At 34.8% G+C, this 22805-nt stretch overlaps 1 protein-coding gene across 1 annotated transcript; it reads right to left on the bottom strand.

The window, feature by feature from the left end:
- Positions 1-9255: 9255 nt before the first annotated feature.
- LOC138700426 (uncharacterized) lies at positions 9256-22426 on the bottom strand. Its single transcript, XM_069827043.1, has 5 exons — positions 22362-22426; positions 18928-19075; positions 15766-15848; positions 11559-11694; positions 9256-9539 (listed from the first exon to the last, which is right to left on the bottom strand). The coding sequence occupies exons 1-5, from the start codon at positions 22404-22406 to the stop codon at positions 9256-9258; spliced, it is 696 nt and encodes a 231-aa protein (XP_069683144.1). The 5' UTR covers positions 22407-22426.
- Positions 22427-22805: the final 379 nt, after the last annotated feature.

Raw genomic sequence — 22805 nt, forward strand, 5'->3', positions numbered from 1 at the left:
AACACAAATCACTCTACTAGGTATAGGAAGGAAGAAAAGTAGTTCATCCATTTACGTAAACTAGGAAATATCGCGATTTTGAGTTTGATCATTTTCATTAGGTTTTTCTTTAATCAAAGTACAGTACTGTATTAAGAATAAGTGTTTTTACTCACGAAGTGAGTTATCCATGCGAACGTATTCATTATGCAGTGTATATTATACTGTCTACAGCACATTAGCGTACAATATAGAGAAAGAAGTTAAATTGAAAAATAATCATAATATGAATATTTAAACACAATTTTGAAAATGGTGGCCGTTCATTTCGATACAGGCTTCAGTTCTTTTGTGCATATTATCGCACTATAGACTATTGCATCTAATTCCAATTGCCAGTTTCGTCCTTCGTACTAGTAACTCATGTTGAAATAATTCTGTACCTACTCTACGTACTGTAAATTCAATATTCACTTCTGCCCGACCCGAAAATATAAAATTACTCAGACATGCTATCTACTGTCCGTCCAAGTGGTTATGCCGCAGGATTGTAGAAAGGGAGGAAATCACGTGACAGTTAATTACTTAACGAGGCCCTTTTATTTAAGTTAAATTAAACAGCTGTATAATATTACGTAAACTTCCAATTCCTAAGATAAATTAATGTTTTCAGAAAAGAGCTAAGACAGCCCAGCTATTACAGAGGGGCGAGCAGAAGCAGGTGGGGGAAATCGGGATGCGACGTAGGCAAACGGACAGTACCTGTGCGAAAATATGATTCAATATTGAAAGCTCTTTCGTCACTGGAAAACGCGAACATATTTCTGGAACGTACTATACTCAGTAACTCAGTACTGCTTACTATCTGCGGTCTTGGTTCTGTGTGGAGTTGGAACTTCCTTAGTAGAAGGGGTGGGAGTGAAGTACATTAAAATACTCAGGTACAATAAAAATTGAAGTAAAAATAAAATGATGTCCCTGTATTTCTTTCTTTCGAAAATGTAAGAATTCACGATCTCCTATGTACCACTGCCATAGAATGAATAAATCTGTTTTTTTTTCCTATTGAAAAAATTTATATTTTGCACATAGGAATTACGGAACAACGACGCTATAATCTGAGGCGGTGTTGAAAATGTATTGTATTGTTATTTTAAAACTCTTGTATATCCTTAAATATCAGTCCTATCAAAATTTGCCCTGGAATAAAACTTATCGGAAATAATGTTTAAAGAAACTTTGGTTATGTAACATTTATCACAAAAGTCAATAATAAGCGAGATATTTCGATTTACTTAATTCAGGCCCCCTTATAACCCCCCTTTTAAATAAAGTATTTTGAATGCCATATAGCCTAAAATCTAAGTTACAACGAACTTAATTTATATTCCAATTTTCATCGTAATCCGTTCGGCCATTATCGCGTGAAAAGGTAACAAATATCCAGACGGACAGACAGACTTAAATATGTCCTATCAAAATTTTGTCTGGAATAAAACTTATCGGAAATCATTTTTAAAGAAACTTTTGTTATGTAACATTTTTCACAAAAATCAATAATAAGCGAGATATTTCGGTTTATTTAATTCAGGCCCCCTTATAACCACCCTTTTAAATAAAGGATTTTGAATGCCATATAGCCTAAAATCTAAGTTACAACGAACTTAATTTGTGTTCCAATTTTCATCGAAATCCGTTCAGCCATTATCGCGTGAAAAGGTAACAAACATCCAGACAGACAAACAAAAATTTCAAAAAAGCGATTTTCGGTTTCAGGATGATTAATTATACATGTTAACACCAATTATTTTTGGAAAATCGAAAATTACCAGAAAAATGTCGCTTACAGATTTATTATTAGTATAGATACTGTATTATATTATATTATATTATATTATATTATATTATATTATATTATATTATATTATATTATATTATATTATATTATATTATATTATATTATATTATATTATATTATATCAGAAGTTACTGTAATAATATTATAGCATTATGTCCATCTAGAGAAACTACACTTTCCAATGGTGAAATAATAATTAATTATACAAATCGGTTAATTTAGCTTCCGATATTACTTCATACAAACACAGAAACATTCTCTGTAGGCTATCTTTCATAGCTTTCGATTGCTGCTGTCCAAGGCCCCTTATAGATTAAGTCATTTGTTTTTTAATTCATTACACGGCCTTCGATGGCGGTTATTTTAATTTTAAACCTCATTTATCTCATTAAATATCAGTCCTATCAAAATTTTTTAAAGAATAAAACTTATCGCAAATTATTTTTAAAGAAACTTTTGTCATGTAACATTTTTCACAAAAATCAATAATAAGCGAGATATTTCGATTTATTTAATTCAGGCCCTCTTATAACCTCCCTTTTAAATAATGTATTTTGAATGCCATATGGCCTAAAATCTAAGTTACAACGAACTTAATTTATATTCCAATTTTCAACGAAATCCGTTCAGCCATTATCGCCTGAAAAGGTAACAAACATTCAGACAGACAGACAAACAAATTTTTCAAAAAAGCGATTTTCGGTTTCAGGGTGGTTAATTATATATGTTAGGACCAATTATTTTTGGAAAATCGAAAATTACCAGAAAAATTTCGGCTACAGATTTATTATCAGTATACATTATAATTTTCTACAGTATATAGGCCTACGTATTATTTCAGCAATAACTTTCAATAAACAAATTACGCAACCAAAAATTGATATGGTTCTTCTTTTTCACGAAAGTTTCACGAGAACACACGATCTTACCCGAAATAAGAATTTCTATTCCGGCAGTGGAATAAATATTCTAGTTCCTGATTTCTGTTCTATTCGATTCGGTTCGATGTGTCGCTTTCTGCTATCTGTATGTGTATTGTGAAGAGAAATTCATTCGAGTCAATTGCACTAAGGGGGAGCCGGCCTTTAAAGTTAATAACATTAGCGCGAAGCGAAGTAGCTAGCACATTCAGTTGGCAGCCGTGACTCGTGTCGTATGTTGGAAATTAATTTAAAATATTTCAGCATGGGGAAATCTTAGTATACTGTAGACACAAGTTTAGAATTTAGTTGTTAAAAAGTGAGGCCTAAACAAAGTGGTTATTTTGTGGTTGATGGTAACGATAGCAAGTGTTCATGTAAGTCTACTTTTGAAGAATAAAATCTGCTCTTATTCGATATTTGAGTACGAAAAACATAAGCAAGTATCGACTGCATCCGGTGAAAACAACCTATAGGGTAATTCCATGCAAAACAGTATGACGAAAAACATTCGTATCTCCAAATTTGTTAAACTCTTTATGTCGTACATATTAATCATATACATCATTATGTTTGCGACAGCTACCGTTTAAATGTAAAGGGCAGTTAAAAGATTTTTTTTTATTTGAGCACATAGTTCTATTTTAAATTTGTTTTCTGACCATAACAATAATTACAAAAGAGTTTTTAAAGATATCGTTAGATAGCTTACAAAATAGGTTATTAAGATACTATAATTCAGTGCAGCTCTGAAAATTGTGTTAAAAGAAATTAAAAATATATGAAAAAACGCCATTACATAAAATCGAATATTTCAATTCGCATGAAAAAATAAATGACAATTTACTGAGCATTTTCATTAGGCTGTCAAATTTTCATAATGGGATCTTAAAAAATAAGGAAGTTATAAATTAAAACAACTCGCCGTGTAAAGGGTGATCTATGCCGCTGCGCCATGCGCCATCACCGCTGCTGGTCACTGCGAGAAGCGTTTCCGCGTTGACGACCGGTGCGCGTCACACGTCTGATTTCAGCTAGTTTCGGTACTTCTGATGAATCAGAATAGGGTTTTATTGCTAACTTTCCATTAATTGGAACCACACAGGGAACACTTCTTGTTCCGGGAACAGTCTTGAGGCCGGCAAATCTTTGAGGATTTAGATTTTGTAACTACTTCTTCATGTTTTTCAATGGATGTGAATGACACAATAATTCCCTGTATATTGCATTTTGACCAATCACACAGTCCTTTAGGTGTTGAAATTAGAGTTCCTGGCTTTTGCAGCGATTCGCTTGATTGTACCCCTTACACTGTCACTGGGCCCTTTACCGTGACTAGTTCCAAAGAAATTCCACTCCGCAGGTTTTTGAAAATCGTGTTGATGATTGAGTAGATTAACGGATTTTTTTCGTTCTTGTATTCGCTAGCTGCTCCATCACTGAAATCATATATTTTAGATATTTCGGTATGTGTTTGTTTCAGATGTTCTATCATTTTCCTTTAAAAAACATGAACTGTTGCACTATCGCGAACTAAGCATTACGAAATTACTGAAAAACAAAGTTTCTCTAAATTACCACCAACTGAATTTCTGTAATATACTGTGAATGGGTGTATTTTTGCTTGAGAAGTGCTCCAGTGATGACCTTGTGTAGCATCCTGAATAATGAAACTGTAATCCTCTGAAAAATCACCAATAATAATGAACTCACCGGGCTTTATTTCATTTTTCAGCTACCTTAAATAATTTGCTTGGGACTTTGCAATGAAGTTGTGTACAGTATCTTGAATTTTTTAAGCCAACCAATGAAGTTATTAATGAAATTTACACAGTCACTTTTCACTAAAATCATATTGGCCCTGTCAGTTGTAGTCCATTCCTTGTAATAAATTTCTACTAAATTTCTCTGTAACAATGACAATATTTCTGATAGATTTCTCATAAATACATAATTTTATAGTTCCTTTACGTTCAGGAGCATATGCTTCTTCACTCGTTGAATTTCCCGCCTCTGTTTGTAAACATTCTTTTTCGCTTGTTGATTTGTCGACCTTACTTTCAGTCCCAGCAACTTCACTAATTATTTAAAGTTTTGAAATCTTACTGAAAAAGCGTTCTCAAATAGCATCACCTACCACTAAATGCGGGACCTTTTTACACATGCTACTTGTCATTTTTCTTTTACATACTTGTGACGAATGTTTTTAAAGTCCGAAAGTGTTGCAACACCACAGATGACGCCAACTTTTCGTCTTTAAATTAGACATATTGAACACTTACAAATTACAATAACAGAACAGATCAAAATCGCCGTCTAAACTGAAGGGAAAAAGTTACAATGACAGAACAGAACAGAATCATCCTCTAAACTGAAGGGAAAAAGTTGCGCTGAGATTATAACAGAAAAAAGAGACAAACTCTCACGTGAAATCTATTAGCGTACAGTTGATCGGATGTCGCAACATCTAGCATTTGTCGTATCGATCGCTAAGCGCGCGTGTGGATGTCTGGTATGAGCGCGTGACGTAGTACACTGCACGCGACTTTGATCCTTAATGGCAACATTTGCAATTCTGATTCATTTAATATTTCCCAGAGTATTAGAGATCCCATCATACAATTTTTTTAATAGATTAAGAAATTGTTTATCTCACCTTAAAAAATAGAGCATGGTAAAAAAAATACTCGATTTTTAAATAATATTTCTTTATTTTACTGTAAGTTTTAATACATTCTCGAAGTAAAAATCCATAATAACTCAGAAGTAAGTTTAAATATATAGAGTCATCATTGTATTGGCACAATTTTTACGTTGATACAATGAAGCATGTAATTTTAATAATATTTTTAACAATAGTCTACATAACAACTCCCTAAATATTTCACCCTTTATTACTTTTCAAGCATTGGTGAGATGAAGTTCATATTAGGCCATTTAACTATTTATTATTATGACATTCATTTACTAGAATATTGAAGAACTCCAGAACTTGACGTTACAAATTTTAAAATTTTGTATGGAATGACCCTATACTGAATTTTCAGCCCATGTCCAGAACTACAGGTACGCCTATAAGCTTATGCTCTTTCGTATTCTACCGATAATGTATCCAACGTTGTATTGCTGAGATGATGTTCTAGTAAAATTGTTACATTATTGTCAGGTTTAATGCGTATGAAATATCTGTGACAATGAAGCCACTATCCAGACGTGAGTTGTATACTGTTTACAGGTCACTGTACAATACACAGCACAGAGATTCTATCCAGTATCGCCAATTCAATGGATAACTTAGGAAAATCCAAACGTAAGTGCCTGCTAAAATTTTTCGTAGGCTGGGTGTAGAAATTTGGAGATATTGCATAATATAATACGATGTACCGAAGTACATATGATATTTCAGTGCAGAAATTCTGCGTCGTCATATGATGATGGAAGAGTGGAACAGAGAAAAATTCCCTCCGGCACCGGGATTTGAACCTGGGTTTTCAGCTCCAGTTGCTGACGCTCTATCCACTAAGCCACACCGGATTCCCATCCCGATATCGGATCGAATCCTCTCAGTTTAAGTTCCACCTCTTAGGTTCCCTCTAGTGGCCTACCTTCATGCACTGCGTCATAGATGTACGACAGTTGGCTCAAAGTCCATACATGTGGACATTGGATAAAGCGTCAGCACGTAGAGCTGAAAATCCGGGTTCAAATCCCAGTGCCGGAGAGAATTTTTCTTTGGTCCACTCTTCCATCATCATATGGAGATTTTGCGTCACGAAATATAATTATATATATATATATATATATATATATATATATATATATATATAATGGAGCATTAGTATGGTAATTCGGATCTTTCGAAAAGTAGCTACTGATCAATGCCAGACTTCATCGTGTACGACGTGCTTTGGCGACATTGTTAAAATCTTTAAGTTGGGAGATTCGTGAGGAAGTGCATTGTGTATCATCAGATGGTTCTTTTATACGGGCAGACATTATTGCTATTAACGGAAGCTTAAAATGGGTTCTTGTTCTTGACTCTACTATCCGTTTCGAAAGGAACCTAAATCAGGCCACCGAAGTTGATATTGAGAAGAAGTCTATACAGTATATGAACCTTGTCTGCCTTATCTTTCTTAAAAGTACAACATTCCTCTTAAACAATGATCTGTCATGGTTTAATGTTTGACAGTAGAGGTTCTATTACAAAATTCACACGGAATTATGTTAAGGAATTTTACATTACTTTTGATTATGTAATGTCTATTCTTATAAATATTATCAAGTATTCTCTTAAAATATTACATCATCATCTCTATTTCGGTTAATTAATTCACTATATTTGCCTCCAACAATTATTTTTTTCTTTTTTTATATAGCCTACTTCAAATATCACATTATATTACATGTTTATTGTATTCAGGAGCCTTGTAGTCACTCAAATTCTTTGAGCTGATGTCTTTAATGAATAAATAATATATAATATATAGTCATTAATATATAATTGTATATTGTTATTTTAATGACTTATGTAAATTTAAATTATTTGAATTTTAATTATCCTGCAGATTGTTTTTAACACCGAAATTATTTTAAATTAATAAGATTTGCTGATGATATGGCGTTGTTAGCAGAAGAGAAGATGATACTAAAGGATATGCTTCTGGAGGTAAATGACAGCTGTGAGCAGTATGGAATGAAGATAAATGCAAATAAGACGAAGAGCATGGTCATAGGGAGAAAAATACAGAAGATAAACTTGCGAATTCTAAATAAAGCAGTAGAGCAAATGGACAGCTTCAAATACTTGGGGTGTACTATAAGCAGTAACATGAGCTGCTGCCAGGAAATCAAAACGAGTATAGCAATGACCAAGGAAGCGGACTTCTGGAAAAAGAACTAAGGAAGAGACTAGTGAACTGCTTTGTATGGAGTGTGGCATTGTATAAGGCAGAAACATGGACATTACGACGAAGTGAAGAGAAGCGAATATAAGCATTTGAAATGGAGAAGAATGGAACATGTGAAGTGGACAGATAGAATTACAAATGAAGCTGTGTTGGAAAGAGTGGGTGAAGAAAGAATGGTGCTGAAACTGATCAGGAAGAAAAAAAAGGAATTGGTTGGGTCACTGGCTGAGAAGAAACTGCCTACTGAAGGATGCACTAGAAGGAATGGTGAACGGGAGAAGAGTTCGTGATAGAAGAAGATATCAGATGATAGATTACATTAAGATATATGGATCATTCGAGGAAACGATGAGGAAGGCAGAAAATAGGGAAAATTAGAGAAAGCTGGGTTTGCAGTGAAAGACCTGCCCTTGGGAAGAACACTAAATGAATGAATGAATTATTTTAAAGTGTAATAAACATATAACGGTATTTGTTCATAGGTTCCAAGATCACATATAAGAGATTTATCACCCTCATGGACTTTGAAGGCAACAACTTTGATCAATTTCATTATGCTCCCATCTAGCGACTGCCAAAGAAGTCACGTTATAACTCTTATTTGAATCGCATGGAGCAACTGTACTGCTATCTAGCGGTCGTTACCAATCGACAGTTGCGATCCTGGTGTTTGTTCTCTTCCACTTGTTACCATTTATAATATAGGGATGGCCAATCTGTTATATATGTGATCAGAGATAGAGTATGCAGTCCACCACTGACGATCCCACACACCTGCAGTCATATGTTGAATCACGTTTGCTTCGCAGTCTGTAATAAGTAAAGATGAGCAGTTCAGAGACAGATCAAACAAATGTTGACTCTTCTGATTGGTCCCTACGAGTAGGCCTACATGTGAAGTGGAAGTAACCGTGAGAAAATGCAAGGAAAGAACATAATGTGAGAAGGAAATGTTTACTTATGATAGATTATACGCCAGTACTGTTATTGTAATACATTCGCACATAATCTAATACTTTCAGATATTATAATGCTATTTTTTAGAAAAATATTAAATTTAATTTAATGTGCATCGCTACACAATGAAGTGATTCATAGATAGCACTAAATATGATCAATATTAGACAGATGACATGTCACCGCCTTTTCGGTATGTGTGAAAAAAATAAGTATATTTTTCTAGAGAAAACTCGTAATAGCATTTTTGTAGTACCGTAGCACAATTCTTTGCCTTTATATTTCGTATAACAAACTAAAAACTAAAGAAGTAAGAATTTTATTTCGGTAAACCAAGACAAAATTCACACAAATAGCGAGTCTGAAACTAATTATTTAAGCCTATTATGTGGGTTATGCATTCCAAAAATATGTATTTTCGACCTAATGCTACATCACAATCGTATAAACAGAATGTGTAAGAGTGATTCTTAGTTTAAAATATAAGTGTAACAACACAATGATATTGTAGGCCTACATTTAGTTCAATTTCTTCGTCCAATATATTTGTCAGAATATTGAAATTTGTATCGTTCCTGATATGACATACTCTTACGTACAAGACCAATTCTACTAATTCTACTAACATACCTTACGTACTGTTCCTGTGACATTCATGAAACTTCTTGAGGATATCTATGACTGTTCTTTTCCGTTCGTAGAGACTGCCGTCATCTTCGTCGTCATTCTGCCCGTAATGGTCATGTTCATCGTCATTTACATGAAAGTCTACATTACGTAAACACATGAAGCATCGAATCCTCTTCCTGGGTTGTGGTGTCATTTCATCTTCATCATTATAACGGTATCTGGACTGCCGTGGAGGCCAGTAGTGCAATATATGCAGCACAGAACTCAGCAAAATAAACGTGGTGGCTATAAAGAACAGATCGTTATACAGGATGTTTCAAAAATAGAGGGCATAATTTCAGGTATGTATTTCCCATATATAGACAATACAAAAAGTTCATTACAACATGTGTCCGGAAGTTCATTACAACATGTGTCCGAAAATGCTTGGTTTCCGAATGTAATAATTATCTGTACAAATATGTAGCTTACTCGATTCGCGGACTTAACCACTTTTAATTTTTAACTATGGGGATTCTGAAAGAAAAAGTGTAAAAATAATCCAAATATCCTGGAAGGCTGAAAAACAGTATCCAAGGAAACATCGCCTTAATGTCTCAACGAGAACTGCAGAGAGTGGTGCATCTCACCTTAAACATTTACAACAAATATTTTCAGAAGATACAGTAGGTAGTTTTCAGTCTCTTCTTTCTTAATTTGTGTAAGTGAATAGACCTAATGTTTTAACGCTTACATTCAGTAATATTTTACATTACTAGTTTGTGGTGTGTCAAATTATTGGAACTACGCTGCGTATGACGATAACAAGCTCTCTGCGTAAACGGAGTTAGTGAGCGGATCGGCTGAGAGACGGTTGCCGAGTTGCTGTTGTATTCCAGTCATTGTTTATAAAAACAGGTAAAGTTAAATTTGGTGGTTCGTCTGAACATGAAAATAATGTTTTATTTATTTTATTTACGTGATTATTTAACGACGCTGTATCAACTACCAGGTTATTTAGCGTCGATGAAATTGGTGATAGTGAGATGATATTTGGCGAGATGAGGCCGAGGATTCGCCGTTGATCACCTGACATTTGCCTTACGGTTGGGGTAAACCTCGGAAAAAACCCAACCAGATAATCAGCCAAGCGAGAATCGAATCCACGCCCGAGCGTAACTCCTGACCGAAAGGCAAGCACGTTAACCGACTGAGCTACACCGGTGGCTAATAATGGTTTATGCATAACAGTAGTTGTAACGCTGAAACAGAAGAGTTTGTGGCAGTCGTACAAAAATTTAAGTTATGTTTTATTTAACGGCGCTCGCAATAATTGCCGAGGTTTTAATATAAGCGTCGCCGGTGTGCCGAAATTTTGTTCCGCAGAAGTTCCTTTACATCTACTAACATGAGCCTGTGGCATTTTTTGTGAAAATTTCCTCTCTCCTAGACCATAAGAGTGTGGCTTTCCATTTGATTGTTCGATAAATCGTTCATTCGCTCTTTCAATTACATTCCTTAATAAATAATATTTTTTTTTATTTTGTGTTAAAAGAAAATACTGATATTTGACAATTTTTTAAATGAATTAATTGTTTTATCAGACAATCTATCAAAGGTACAGAAGTGATTTTGCATCATATTGTAGATATGACATGCAAAAATACACACAAAAAAATTCATCACAGAATGTTAGATAGTTTTTGAGCCATGCGGGAAAAACTTCATCATTGCACAGTGAACTGCCACCATTTTGAATTTTGAAAAAATATATAAATAATATTTTTTTAAATCGTAAAAACGTTTTTTTTTCATGTAGCAAAAGGACAGTGTTTTACACATATTAATTTTAATCATTGTACAAGATACAGTAATGGAGGAAAAAATATATTGAATATTTCCAAAATTTTGCTGCTGTAAGCTGTACCTAACCCCTTAAGCGGAATCACGTAACATCAGCCTAAACGGCCTGCACCAGTTAGATAATGTCCATTCCACCAAGTCATGTGAAATATTTCCAATAATTTAGTTGATTACAAATGGTACACTAGTACTGAAAACGTTAATGCTATAAATGTAATACTAGATAAGCACAGACTGTTTAATTTATTCAACATACTTAAGATTAGTTGATTACAGTTAAATTATTAAAATCCCTCAAGTTTCAGTTTACATATCACAAATATAAATTTTCTCCATCTTCATTAACTTGTTACTAGTTACATGATAAATAAAAAAAGAAGAATCAACTTGTGTTGCATAAAATTAAAATTATTTATTATATATGCACTATGTAGGCCTACTGTAAAGATGTGTAATATTTACCTGTTCTGAATAGTGAAATGTAGAGCTTGCTTGATTTTAGTTCGTTATGACTGAGGGTGACTACTATTCCAAAGATCTGGTACATAAAGCTGATCGTGTTCAGTAACACCCATGGAATTACACAGCTTACCACTTCCTGCAAAGATACAGTCATCAGCTCATCACTCACATATGATATAATATCTTGTACAACAGCGAGTAAATTTGAGTTTTACGAGTACGTTAAATTACAAAATAGTCTCGAGTACGTTAAATTACAAAATAGTCTGGGTCAAAAGACATTGTTCTTGGGTAGAAGTAACAGGATAGGATTCCCATAAATGGCCTTTCCGGTTTCGAACACATATAACTTACGTTTATTGGAACTCAGATATTTAAAATTCATACCGATTCATATGGAGGACAGGAAACCTTTTTGTATTCTTCATTTTCATGTTAACTAGTCAGTTATTAGTGTCCAACGACATTTCCGAATAAGGTTTGGTGTAGTGGGTCTACAATTCGCAAGTGACACTCTGATTTTAAGGCAAGAGGTATGCATTTGTAAGAGAAAATGAACCGGATGCCCGCCAATAAGCGAGGAAACAGTTGAGCATGTCCGTGAAATTTTTCGCACTTAGTCCGCGAAAATTTACCATCAGAACCAGCAGGGAGCTGCTAATACCGAAGTCGACTATGTGAAAGAACTTAAAGTTGCTGCAGGTCCTATAACCAGAAAACAAAGTGCTGCGATTTTCTTTCTGCGAGAATAGGCTATACTTTTTGTTCGCCATTTCATCCATTTCTTCTCAACAATGAAAAAATGTTACTACGCAGAAGATTTACCATATGCGATGTAATAAAACAAAACTTTCTGAGTTTCTCTTTCTGTCGATATAAATTTTAAGTAGCCTATCTGAGTTTCAGTAAACTTAAGTTACAGGTGTTTGAAACCGGAAAGTTCATTTGTGGAATCTTTATACAGGATGTTTCAGGCTGGTGTTACAAACTTTCAGGGATGATGGGAAAGGGCACATGTATCAATTTGAGATATGGAACCCTGGTCCGGAAATGACTAAGTCGAAAGTTATAAGTAAAAATAGTTGTGTGGAAATGGAATTGTAATTTCGCACCACGTGCCCACCTTCTCTTAACCTTTGGAACAGTCGTGGAAAGTGGCATGCGCTGGATGTCTCCTACGTGGCTACTTGACCGATGCAATCTGTGAGCTTGTCTACTGTTCCCATTGGCTCATCCGTATTCGAAAATCAGGTCTGTTTATTCCGCTCTCGTGTACTCCTCCATTTCACTAGGACTGATCGACTGGACACTGCAACTTGTACACATACACTGCTGTCTACAGACGTGCATATCAGGATCGACCATGTTCGTTACGCATTACACTATCTGCATTGTTTTAGTGTAGTTTCCTGTCCCCACCCCTTAGACAGCGCACTGAATTGAATACTGTAAGTGGACAACGTAAATAACGTCAGATGAATACAGTATATGTAAGATGTACAGATTAATACACATAAATAAGTTGTACAGAGGAATAAAATTATTTCATTTCCACACAACTATTTTTGCTTGTAACTTTCCACTCAGTCATTTCCGGACCAGGGTTCCTTATCTCAAATTGATACGTGTGCCCTTCCCCATCATCCCTGAAAGTTTGTAACACTAGCCCGAAAACATCCTGTATAATGTTTCATGTTATCTTAAAAATTAAGGACCAAATTTCGGACCTGATTAGTAGTTATTTCTGTTATCAGTGTATAAGTAGAAGTACAGAGTGTGACAAAAATCAAGCGCTGAAGGGATAACGAGGAAATACTGTAATATAGCAAAAGTCTATTTCTATATTTTGAAGGAAATGCAATTTTTCGGCGTCTCTGATACCGAAATATTTGCTCTGAGCGTGCAGTTTTGCTGTCCTGTTTTTGTATTGTCATAGGGTGTCTGACTCAAGCCGTTTATAAATGTTATTGTTTTTGTCATCACGCAAAACACGATTGGGATAGACATATAATACTTTTCGTCGAAATTTTCTAACTCGCAACGTTTGTATTTTAGTTTTAGTAATGCTTGAAAACAATATTAAAATAATAAATATACATAGATGGCTGGACTGACTGATGCATTGATTCATACGATGTGTTTGAGTAAAGAATACGCGGATCACTCGAGGTACTGTAGTTTATACCTTTAGATAGGGTGAAAGGTTCGTATGAATGTTTAGACTACCTAAGAGAGTTCAATCTCCGGTTCTTTCTTTTGTACTTTTAATTTCGAACTTATATTATAAAATATCCTACTTAATACTACTTTAAAATGGAAATACGTAAACGATCGAAACTTCATATGAACCAGAATGTTCCATAGTAGTAACTATAAAAGATCGAATCTTGCCGCACACAAAGTATAATAAAATAAGCGAAAAGAATAACAAACAGTTAAACCTGTAGAAAAATAAAACAAAAAATATATAAATTTATTTGCCTAGTTCCTTTTAAAATCTTAACAAAGATTTAACAATATAATTAGAAAATTACGAATTCCATCATAATTACAAATAAATAATAATTTAATAATCATGATCATCCACGAATCTCTGAAATTGGTGACAGAAGACATGGAAAATACGTCAGAAGTATTGAATATAAAATGTTCCAACAAGTAGTATATGTCGATATGGTCCAACTCCAAGCGGGTCGTCGTCATATCAGACCATACGTTGTTTCACGATCTGAATCCAACGTACTTGGTCTACCCAGTTGTAGTCCTAATGTTCTCACAGTAGTGTACTAGGAGTGACATATTCAAAATATAAGTTAATAAATTCTCTAAAAATTCTGCACTGTCTGTTCTTTAAATATGTTTCCTTAACATGTCCGTTGCTTATTCCGAATTAAACAAAACAAATAAATTAAGTTATGATATTGGAGATAACTTACGTATTAAAATAATTATATTATCGGAACAGTAAGAAGAGCAAATGACTCAATAAAACACTATGCAACGATAAACGTGACTAGAAGAAACGTTGTAAATTCGAAAGAAAATAAATAATTAACATAAGAGATTGACTGAATATGTTTAACATAAAATTATCACACGAAGAATAGTAGACGTAGTAGTGTCCTGAAATGTTCGAACATGAGAGAGACAACCAATACATTAAAAACTTCATCTTATTTTATATGAAAAACTAATCGCAAGATCTGTTCTAAAATCCTTAAGCGGTTAAAACATGAGTAGAGAACAGTGAATATTTTTATAACAAGGTGAAACAAATACGACAGGCCTCCTTCTGCAGAGCGAACTTCGGCGAATATCGAACTTCGCCATACTCGACAAACTTGAACCAATATAGGGCCTGTAATGCACGACTCTAATACCTACCTCTGATTCCGCCTGCGAAACCATTAAATACATCCCTAAATAAAAATGAACGGTTTTGGTCTATCATTCTCTATAGCACAAGGTTTGCGCTCTCCGAGTCGGCTCACAGCTCGCAAGCGGAATGCAGATATTGGCTGCGTTCTGTATAAAGGTGGACTGGAAGAAGGGGTGATCTCGTACAAAATGTACACAAAAGGAAGTACTAGTACGGTACGAGTGTTTATGAAATGAATTCCCGTTCAGTGTTTACAAAGCTATCTTAGACTATTATTAATTAATAAAGAAATATTTATTTTACAGAAATAATAGAAATTCTATAGCTACTTAAACATACAATATCATTTTGTTATATTTTTATTTATCAGCACATCAAAACGAGGTTTTATGCTGTTGGCAGCTGAAAGGAACAGTACTGACCATATTGAAACATCAGTTACAGATATTCGATGCCTGCCTTTATTAAAGTTGATTATAGAAAAGAGTTGCTCACAAACATAAATGTTGAGCCAAACATAGCAATCATTTTTACAGCCAGTCTGTGTAGTCGTGGATATTATTGCTGAGATTTAGTCTTGTAAAACTCAACCAGGCTAGTAGTATTATTCAAACGGTCTTTAGCCCTTAGGTCACATTGAAGATCAATAAGTTCAAGCTGTAAATCGTATGACACTGTTTCAACTGGTGTTGAAGGAATTTATTATGATAACAACTTTAAACTTCTTTCCAATTAAGACAAGATCATGGAAATTCATTAAAATGCATGCATAAATTAAGGTGGAGAACTAAACACTAAAAAATAACAAACAATGTTTCGTTGAATTACCTTAACGGTTGCATAAACCAACAATACATTTGTAAGAATATCAGTAGTTGCGTAGACGCAGCATGTAATCTGAAAATATTTGTCTGTAACACAAACAAAAAATTACAAATATTTAATCAGCCATAGATATATTTTGAAACACTAAACAAAACATTATATGACTACCAGCATAAGAGGAGAGCTTACAAATGAAAGGCGGAGATATAAATTGTAACATAATGGTTGTAATGTGATGTTACATTACAAATGTCTGTTGGTGCTACATCTGAACCGAACCGAACATTCAAGTGAGCATTGGCTGCTCCATCTATGCTCGCCGTGATGTCGGCGTCGGACTTGCAAGTTGCGAGTATTGTCACTTTTAATACATCATATTGTAAAAAGGAAGAAAATGAGATGGTGGCAAAGTTAATAATTGTACACGGGTCGGTAGCATATTATGTGAAGGCGTATGTTTAACATAGATTTTAAAAAGCGAAGAAATAATTGCCCAATATACAGAAAAATGTCTACTGTCTTCTATTGATTTTGAATATTTGATTAACTAGATACTAGATCATGAAATAGCAAAACAGGATAATTGTACAACATTCAAACCTGCATTAGGATGCAAGAGAGGTTGGCTGTCATTTTTAGCCAATGGTGATTCGTTTACAAGCTTAAAATATGAAGGTAATTATTCCGTAAGTCAGTGAAGCTACGTATTATTGAGGTAGTAAAATAAAACATTAAGGTACAGTAGACCGTCTCGTTTAGGCACAGTGAAAACGTAAACAAGTGCAGGTAACGTGTGGGGGGAGAACGAGCCGTACGATAAACACAAGGGATGCACATGGTTTTAGTTACAACATTTATGGTGGAGCATTAATTGAAATTATATTTTCCAAAAACACACAAAACAAAAGAACACAAATTACATAACGTTATCATATACGTACACATTTTAACAGACCAGCAATTGTAACGCTGAAATAATTCAATATAGCAAATCACATTTTGCTACTTAAATGATGTTGATTTCAAGCGGCATTTTTTACGGTCATGAATTTTATTCTCTGTATGACTAACATAATACCACCGTCTTCTGTGGCCGAATTAACAAAACTATAGTCTATTGGTCTGAAATGTCAACACTATTTCCCAAACATAGTGATCCCTTCTCAAAGTTCAATTTTTTTTAGGTAGACCTCCTATGTTCATTTGTTTATTTGTATCGTCTCTGCTTCGATGTATCACTAATGATTACGTCAGACTCACAGTCTCAACATGCAACAATAATTAATTACAATAATTTCACAATTAGTATTATAAGTAAAATGGTTTACAATAAAATTAAACATGTTCAAAATTATAGATAAGAAATGATAAAAGAGTTCAGAAGAAAGTGTTCTTATAACCTCAAATGTTCAGTTGTTTTAATTCTAAGGAACCATTTATTCCTACCATCTCTGCTCTTATGTGACTGTTTTTCTAGATTTTATTTTTATAACCTCGAATGTTTAGTTGTTCAGAATAATTTAATTGCAATTGTTCTTATTGGGATCACCTTGCAGAATGCAATCCGTGATAACAGTTATCCTCAGTTAATTTAATTTTCTCTCTTTAAACCTCCGGTCCCGAAATAATTATCATGACAATAAATATTCATTCAGCTCAATTAAGTGACCGGAAAACTATCAGCACTCGTTTTATTATGCAAGAAAGTGATAAAACTGTTCATAATGTTTTGTAATAATTACAGTCTCATTACTAGAGTTCTGTGTATGGTTACTTTGAATACAAGTTAGATGTGCATCGATCATACTAGCTTCGCTCGGTACGGAGATCAAGTTGCGAGTCAACAGTTCACACTACAATTATTCAGCAGTTTTCCCGCACGCTCCGGTACTATGTGTTTACATCTGAAGGGTACACCAGCGAATAGGGATTATATACAAGGTGGCACACGAAATGTCATACCATTTAATTATCACATACAAATTTTAATATTGTAGTTTCGATGTTTCTAACTGCGCTAGTGGATGCCGAAAGTCATGGAAAATCCGATAGGTAGCATCACAATTCGGATATAACCATAGCTACTAGCACAAAGATCAATTTGTGAAATGGCGGACAACGGGTGATTGTCTGTTGAACACAAGGTGAAAGTTATTCTGCGTTGTGAGTAAACAAAACGTTCGATTCTGGGCGAGGGAATCTCCTTGTATGCTGCATGAAGAAGAAATGTTTCGGGCGAAAGTTTCTGTATGGGCCGCAATTTCCAGCCACGGAATCATCGGTCCAATTTTCTTCGATGAAACTGTCAACCAAATTCGATACAAAACCATGTTGGAAAGCAGTTTTATCCCCCATCTCATGGCAAAAGGCCTCCTTATGGAAACACAGTGGTTCATGCAGGATGGATCCCGTTCACACACTGCAAACACAGTTCTGGATTACCTGCACGAGATGTTTGATCTTCGTGTGATGTCACATCGACATGGGTGCGGCACATAGGCCGTACATTAATCCGTGCGATTTCCTTTTATGGGGATTCCTAAAAGAGAAAGTGTACCAAAGGAGGCCAGAAAATGTGGTGCAGCTCAGAGCCCTTCTATCTGAAGACTTGTGTCGACAAGTGGTGACCAATGTAAGGGTTCGTTTGCAAGAGGTTGTGAGGCAAAACGGCGTCATATGGAACATGTTCTGCATTAGAAATAAAATTCCAAATCCTAATTATTAATTCTGTATAGTTTTCTAAAGATTTAATACAAATCAATACGTGTTATGTGTAAAATAAATGGTATGACATTTCGTGTGCCACCCTGTAGAAGGGAAACTCAGCGAATTTTCCTGTTCTGTTTTTCTACGCGCATGCGCTCCGTCGGCGTTAAATTCCACTTTCAAGCACTAGAGGTTATGTAGCACACGCTTGAGATCTAGATAATAAATTACCTGTATACCAGATTCTTCTATTGGAGCACTCATTTCCAAATGCCTAACTTTGTTTTGTTTTCGTACGTTCACTAAACAGCAGACTCGAACTAAATAGCGTTGGATGCCGCCGAGCTATACTCCATACATACCTACACTATTGCGGGTTTGCTTGGAGGCTTTAGATAACTAAACGCAGGGCTCTACTCATTACATATCGGGGACACAATATTTAATTGCGATACTCACAATTTTCAATGCTGCTTCTGAAGCTAAAATTCGCGACATCAAATGCATCAATATTTACACCAATCAATAAAGCATACTGTCCATCTCCAATTCCGCTGTAACATTTCATTTCCACCAGACACTGTATCAAGACAATCAGTGCCAGGATCTGAAAAGAAATGCACACTTCATTAAATTTGCCACTTTGCACCTTTCTACTGTTTTTACGGAAAATATATTAGTTCAACTTTTAATATCATGAAGACTATTGAACAGAAGAAGTTGATATTGTGCAGAAATAAATTTCTGTAGTCACTTGATTTTTTTAATGTATTACCTTAAATTTAAATTTTTTTTTCTGTCCGATTTCACATGGAATGTCCCATTCATCTTTTCCTTTAAGCATTAATAATAATAATAATAATAATAATAATAATAATAATAATAATAATAATAATAATAATAATAATAATCTATATGTTGGCTGCAGGCACAACACATCAACAATATAAGTTATAATAATCCGCGAAAATAAACTACGAGTAAATCGTCGTCCTCTTGCTTCACAATGGTGTTGTCTCCCTACATTCAGTCTACGTAGAAAATGTTGAGTTCATCTAGGGAACTACTTGTATTAAGATTACTGTAGTGTCGATTGTACAGCGTGAAAGGGACTGAGCCGGCTAACTGAATTTGAGAACCATATTTTAACCTATGTATAGTTAATAGATTATTTGTTAAAAAAAGCAGTAGTGGCAAAAAAAACCGGACCGACCCTTGTAGCTGATTTCAGAGCCTTGTTCACTCCAGAGCGCGATAGACTGGTATAGGTCTCGCAAGCAGGGAATACCGACGGAAGGAATGCGAATGAAACACTGCGATAAGGAAGAGCGGGCGACAGGAAAGGTCAGGAGATAGCTTGAATGATATTCAAGAGTATAATCGGAAGAGAAATGACATCGATAGAATCAGCCTTGCGTTGTGATAGTTACATTACAACTTTAGTATGTTTGTTGTTTAGTTTGTTTTGTTTGTTTAGTTTGTTTTAGTTTGTTTAGTTTGCATGTGAATACGCGTCTTGTATCGCACGGTATTATTATTTCATTCGTAAACATATGTTGCGCGTTTAATTACCTTCGAATTTTTCTCTTGCTTCGTTCTTTATTTCCACAGCGATGTCCTCATTTGTTCATCTTCTTGGAAGAGACAGTACTTCCATCGGCTCGCACCTTTCCCCCCTCGGCGTGCCTACATACACACGTCAAAACAGACAGCAACGCCACCATTGGTTTTCGGTAATCGTTTCTTGCGCGAGCTATAACTAAGAATTTCGTGGTTCGAATTCTACCTGGTAAGGAAACTTTTTTTTATTCCTTATTCAAATTTATTCCCAATACTTTTCGAGTGCTAGTAAAATTCATGTTCTGAGAATATAAGTTAATTTAGTAAAATATCGCTGCAATCGAAAAGTATTGGGAATAAATCTGAATAAGGAACAAAAAATAGTTTCCTTCCCAGGCAGGATTCGAACTATGAAAGTCTTAGTTACCAGTCTATCGTGTTCTGGAGTGAACAAGGCTCTGAAATCAGCTACAAGGGTCGGTCCGGTTTTTTTTTTTTGGCCACTACTGTACATAATTACGAAAGAGATACTGCATGCAGCTTCATTAAATTTATTAAAATTCCAATATCAATATCTTCTGTACATTAAAGTCTCCAGAAAAGCTTTGCTATATATAATGACTTATTTTTTCTGACGACTAATTTAGGAGTCCCTATATCTAATAGATAAGCAATGTTGCTATATCGGTATCAGTGGCTTCACTCTATTGTTTGGCATACACCTGTTTTCGTTCAGAAACTCTGTTTACTGTATTTCTGAACTATAGTTCGAATAAAAGGAAAATAAACCCAATTGAAAATGTGTTGCAATAGTGACCAAATACTGTGACGTATATCAGACTGTGACAGTCCGACTATATTTCCCTCGACCAATTTTTGTAGCTCTCTCGGTTTCCCTTTCAAAGTCAAAACACATTTTTCAAAGCAGAAACTATTCAAGACGAGTAGAATAATACGAATTGTCCATAATCGGCACTGTGCTGTATTTTGTTACGTACTCATCTAAATTAATCTTTATTTGTATAACTGATTTATTTATAAATATTTTGGATAAAATACATCATTACGTCTTAACTGTTAACCCTGTCGTTGGACATACAGTATATGTATAAGTGTGTTTTTCGTACACCTCATATATTGTTAAACTAACCTTTGAAATGACATTAAAATTCAAAATATATCAATAAAATTAAATTCATTATGTTTGATGAGTTAAACACGAACACAGTGAGATGAATAAAATTAATTTACACAAAATTGTTACTTACATAAAAATGTAAAACTACATATTCCGTGAAATTCATGTAACACTGTTGTTCGTACACTTACCCCACGGAGAGGGGGTAGTTACATTTAGATGCATAGTAAACAAATATGCAATGCACACAGGATTGTCTTGTGGAGATTACTTGCTATTAGTCTGTCATTCAGAATTGTGTACAATGGAGAGTCGTAAGGAACTCAGTTTTGATTTTAAAAAGTTATTGTTCGCCTGATTCTGGGAGGCTGTTTCTATAGAAAAATAGATAAAATAGCGCATGAAAGACAGTCTATAGTATAACACATTGTAGAAAAAAATTCGAAATCATGGAACTTGGAATAAATTGGCAAGAAAACGAAGCAAACATTGCTAAATGCACGTGACGAGAGACTCAAAGGTAATAAAATTGTCAAAAATCCAAGAATAAGTGTTCCATAAATTCGAGTCATGATCGAAGAGTCTTCAAACACGAAGATCAGTAATCAAACTATCCGGTGTGTGTTGTGGAAAAATGGTTATCATGGCAGAAGACCACGAAAGAGGCCGTACATTAGTGAGACAAATCTACCTCGAAGATTGGACATCATTGACTAGTAACATATTACACTAATCAGATTTCAGATGTATACAAACAATATTGTTCTTCTTCTGACACATATCGTCAAGTGAGATGTACGGTACTGCCTAACAATAGATGTACAGTCTTAGAAAAAAGTTTTGTCGCACATATACTTTTTAAGTCCCAGAAAGAAGGCAGTGCGCATGATCAGAGGACGAGCGACCTGGTTCACAAGAGAGGAATTAGTTGGGGTAATAACATTAGTTTTGTTTCGTTGTATGTCGCTGATCATGCACACTGCCTCCTTTCTGGGACTTATAAAGTATCTGTGCGACAATTTTTGTCTAAGACTGTACATAACAGCCAGAACCTTAATCAGAGGTACTTCAGCATTAAATTATTTGTCAATATGTTACTTGTGTTAAAGCTTTCAACAGAATTTAGATCGAGTAAAGAAATATGATGACCTCCGAACACTGACTATCGAGTTTGTACTTATCCGCGTTTACTCACCATTGCGAAGGTTCCTATAAGACGGAGGTAACAGCCTCGAAGCATGGTCGATCTGAGAAAACACAGTAGAATGCACACTGTAGAGTGAAGCGTAACATTCAGTCGACAGACAAACAAGGCAAATGCTGGACACTGATAATGGGTAGGAGTCACAATTAATGAGAAAAGTAAATAGTCCAGATATGGACTCAAAGGCCGATTTCTAACTATGATGCCTACCACGAAGTTCACTTACTGCTGCGGCCACTTACATTTACGTGTGTGTATGTGGATTGTTCTACATTTAAAGTATTTTAAGCTCATTCAAAATGACACACTGTTAAATTGCCGAAGAAATAATGTTTAAAGACGAAACGATGGAATTTTTAAAGGGATACGTGTTTTCCTAACTAAAATTAAAAATAGAAGGAATTGCTGTTTAAAAAAAAAACTCATTCAAGTATC

This window comes from Periplaneta americana, chromosome 5, assembly GCF_040183065.1.
Source record: "Periplaneta americana isolate PAMFEO1 chromosome 5, P.americana_PAMFEO1_priV1, whole genome shotgun sequence".
Taxonomy (NCBI): domain Eukaryota; kingdom Metazoa; phylum Arthropoda; class Insecta; order Blattodea; family Blattidae; genus Periplaneta; species Periplaneta americana.

Coding starts and splice junctions, on each gene's coding strand:
- LOC138700426 (XM_069827043.1), bottom strand. CDS start 22,406: ATGCTTCGAGGCTGTTACCTCCGTCTTATAGGAACCTTCGCAATG. Junction 19,076..22,361: donor TTATAGGAACCTTCGCAATG/GTGAGTAAACGC, acceptor ATTTCTTTTCAG/ATCCTGGCACTGATTGTCTT. Junction 15,849..18,927: donor CAGAAGCAGCATTGAAAATT/GTGAGTATCGCA, acceptor TTTGTGTTACAG/ACAAATATTTTCAGATTACA.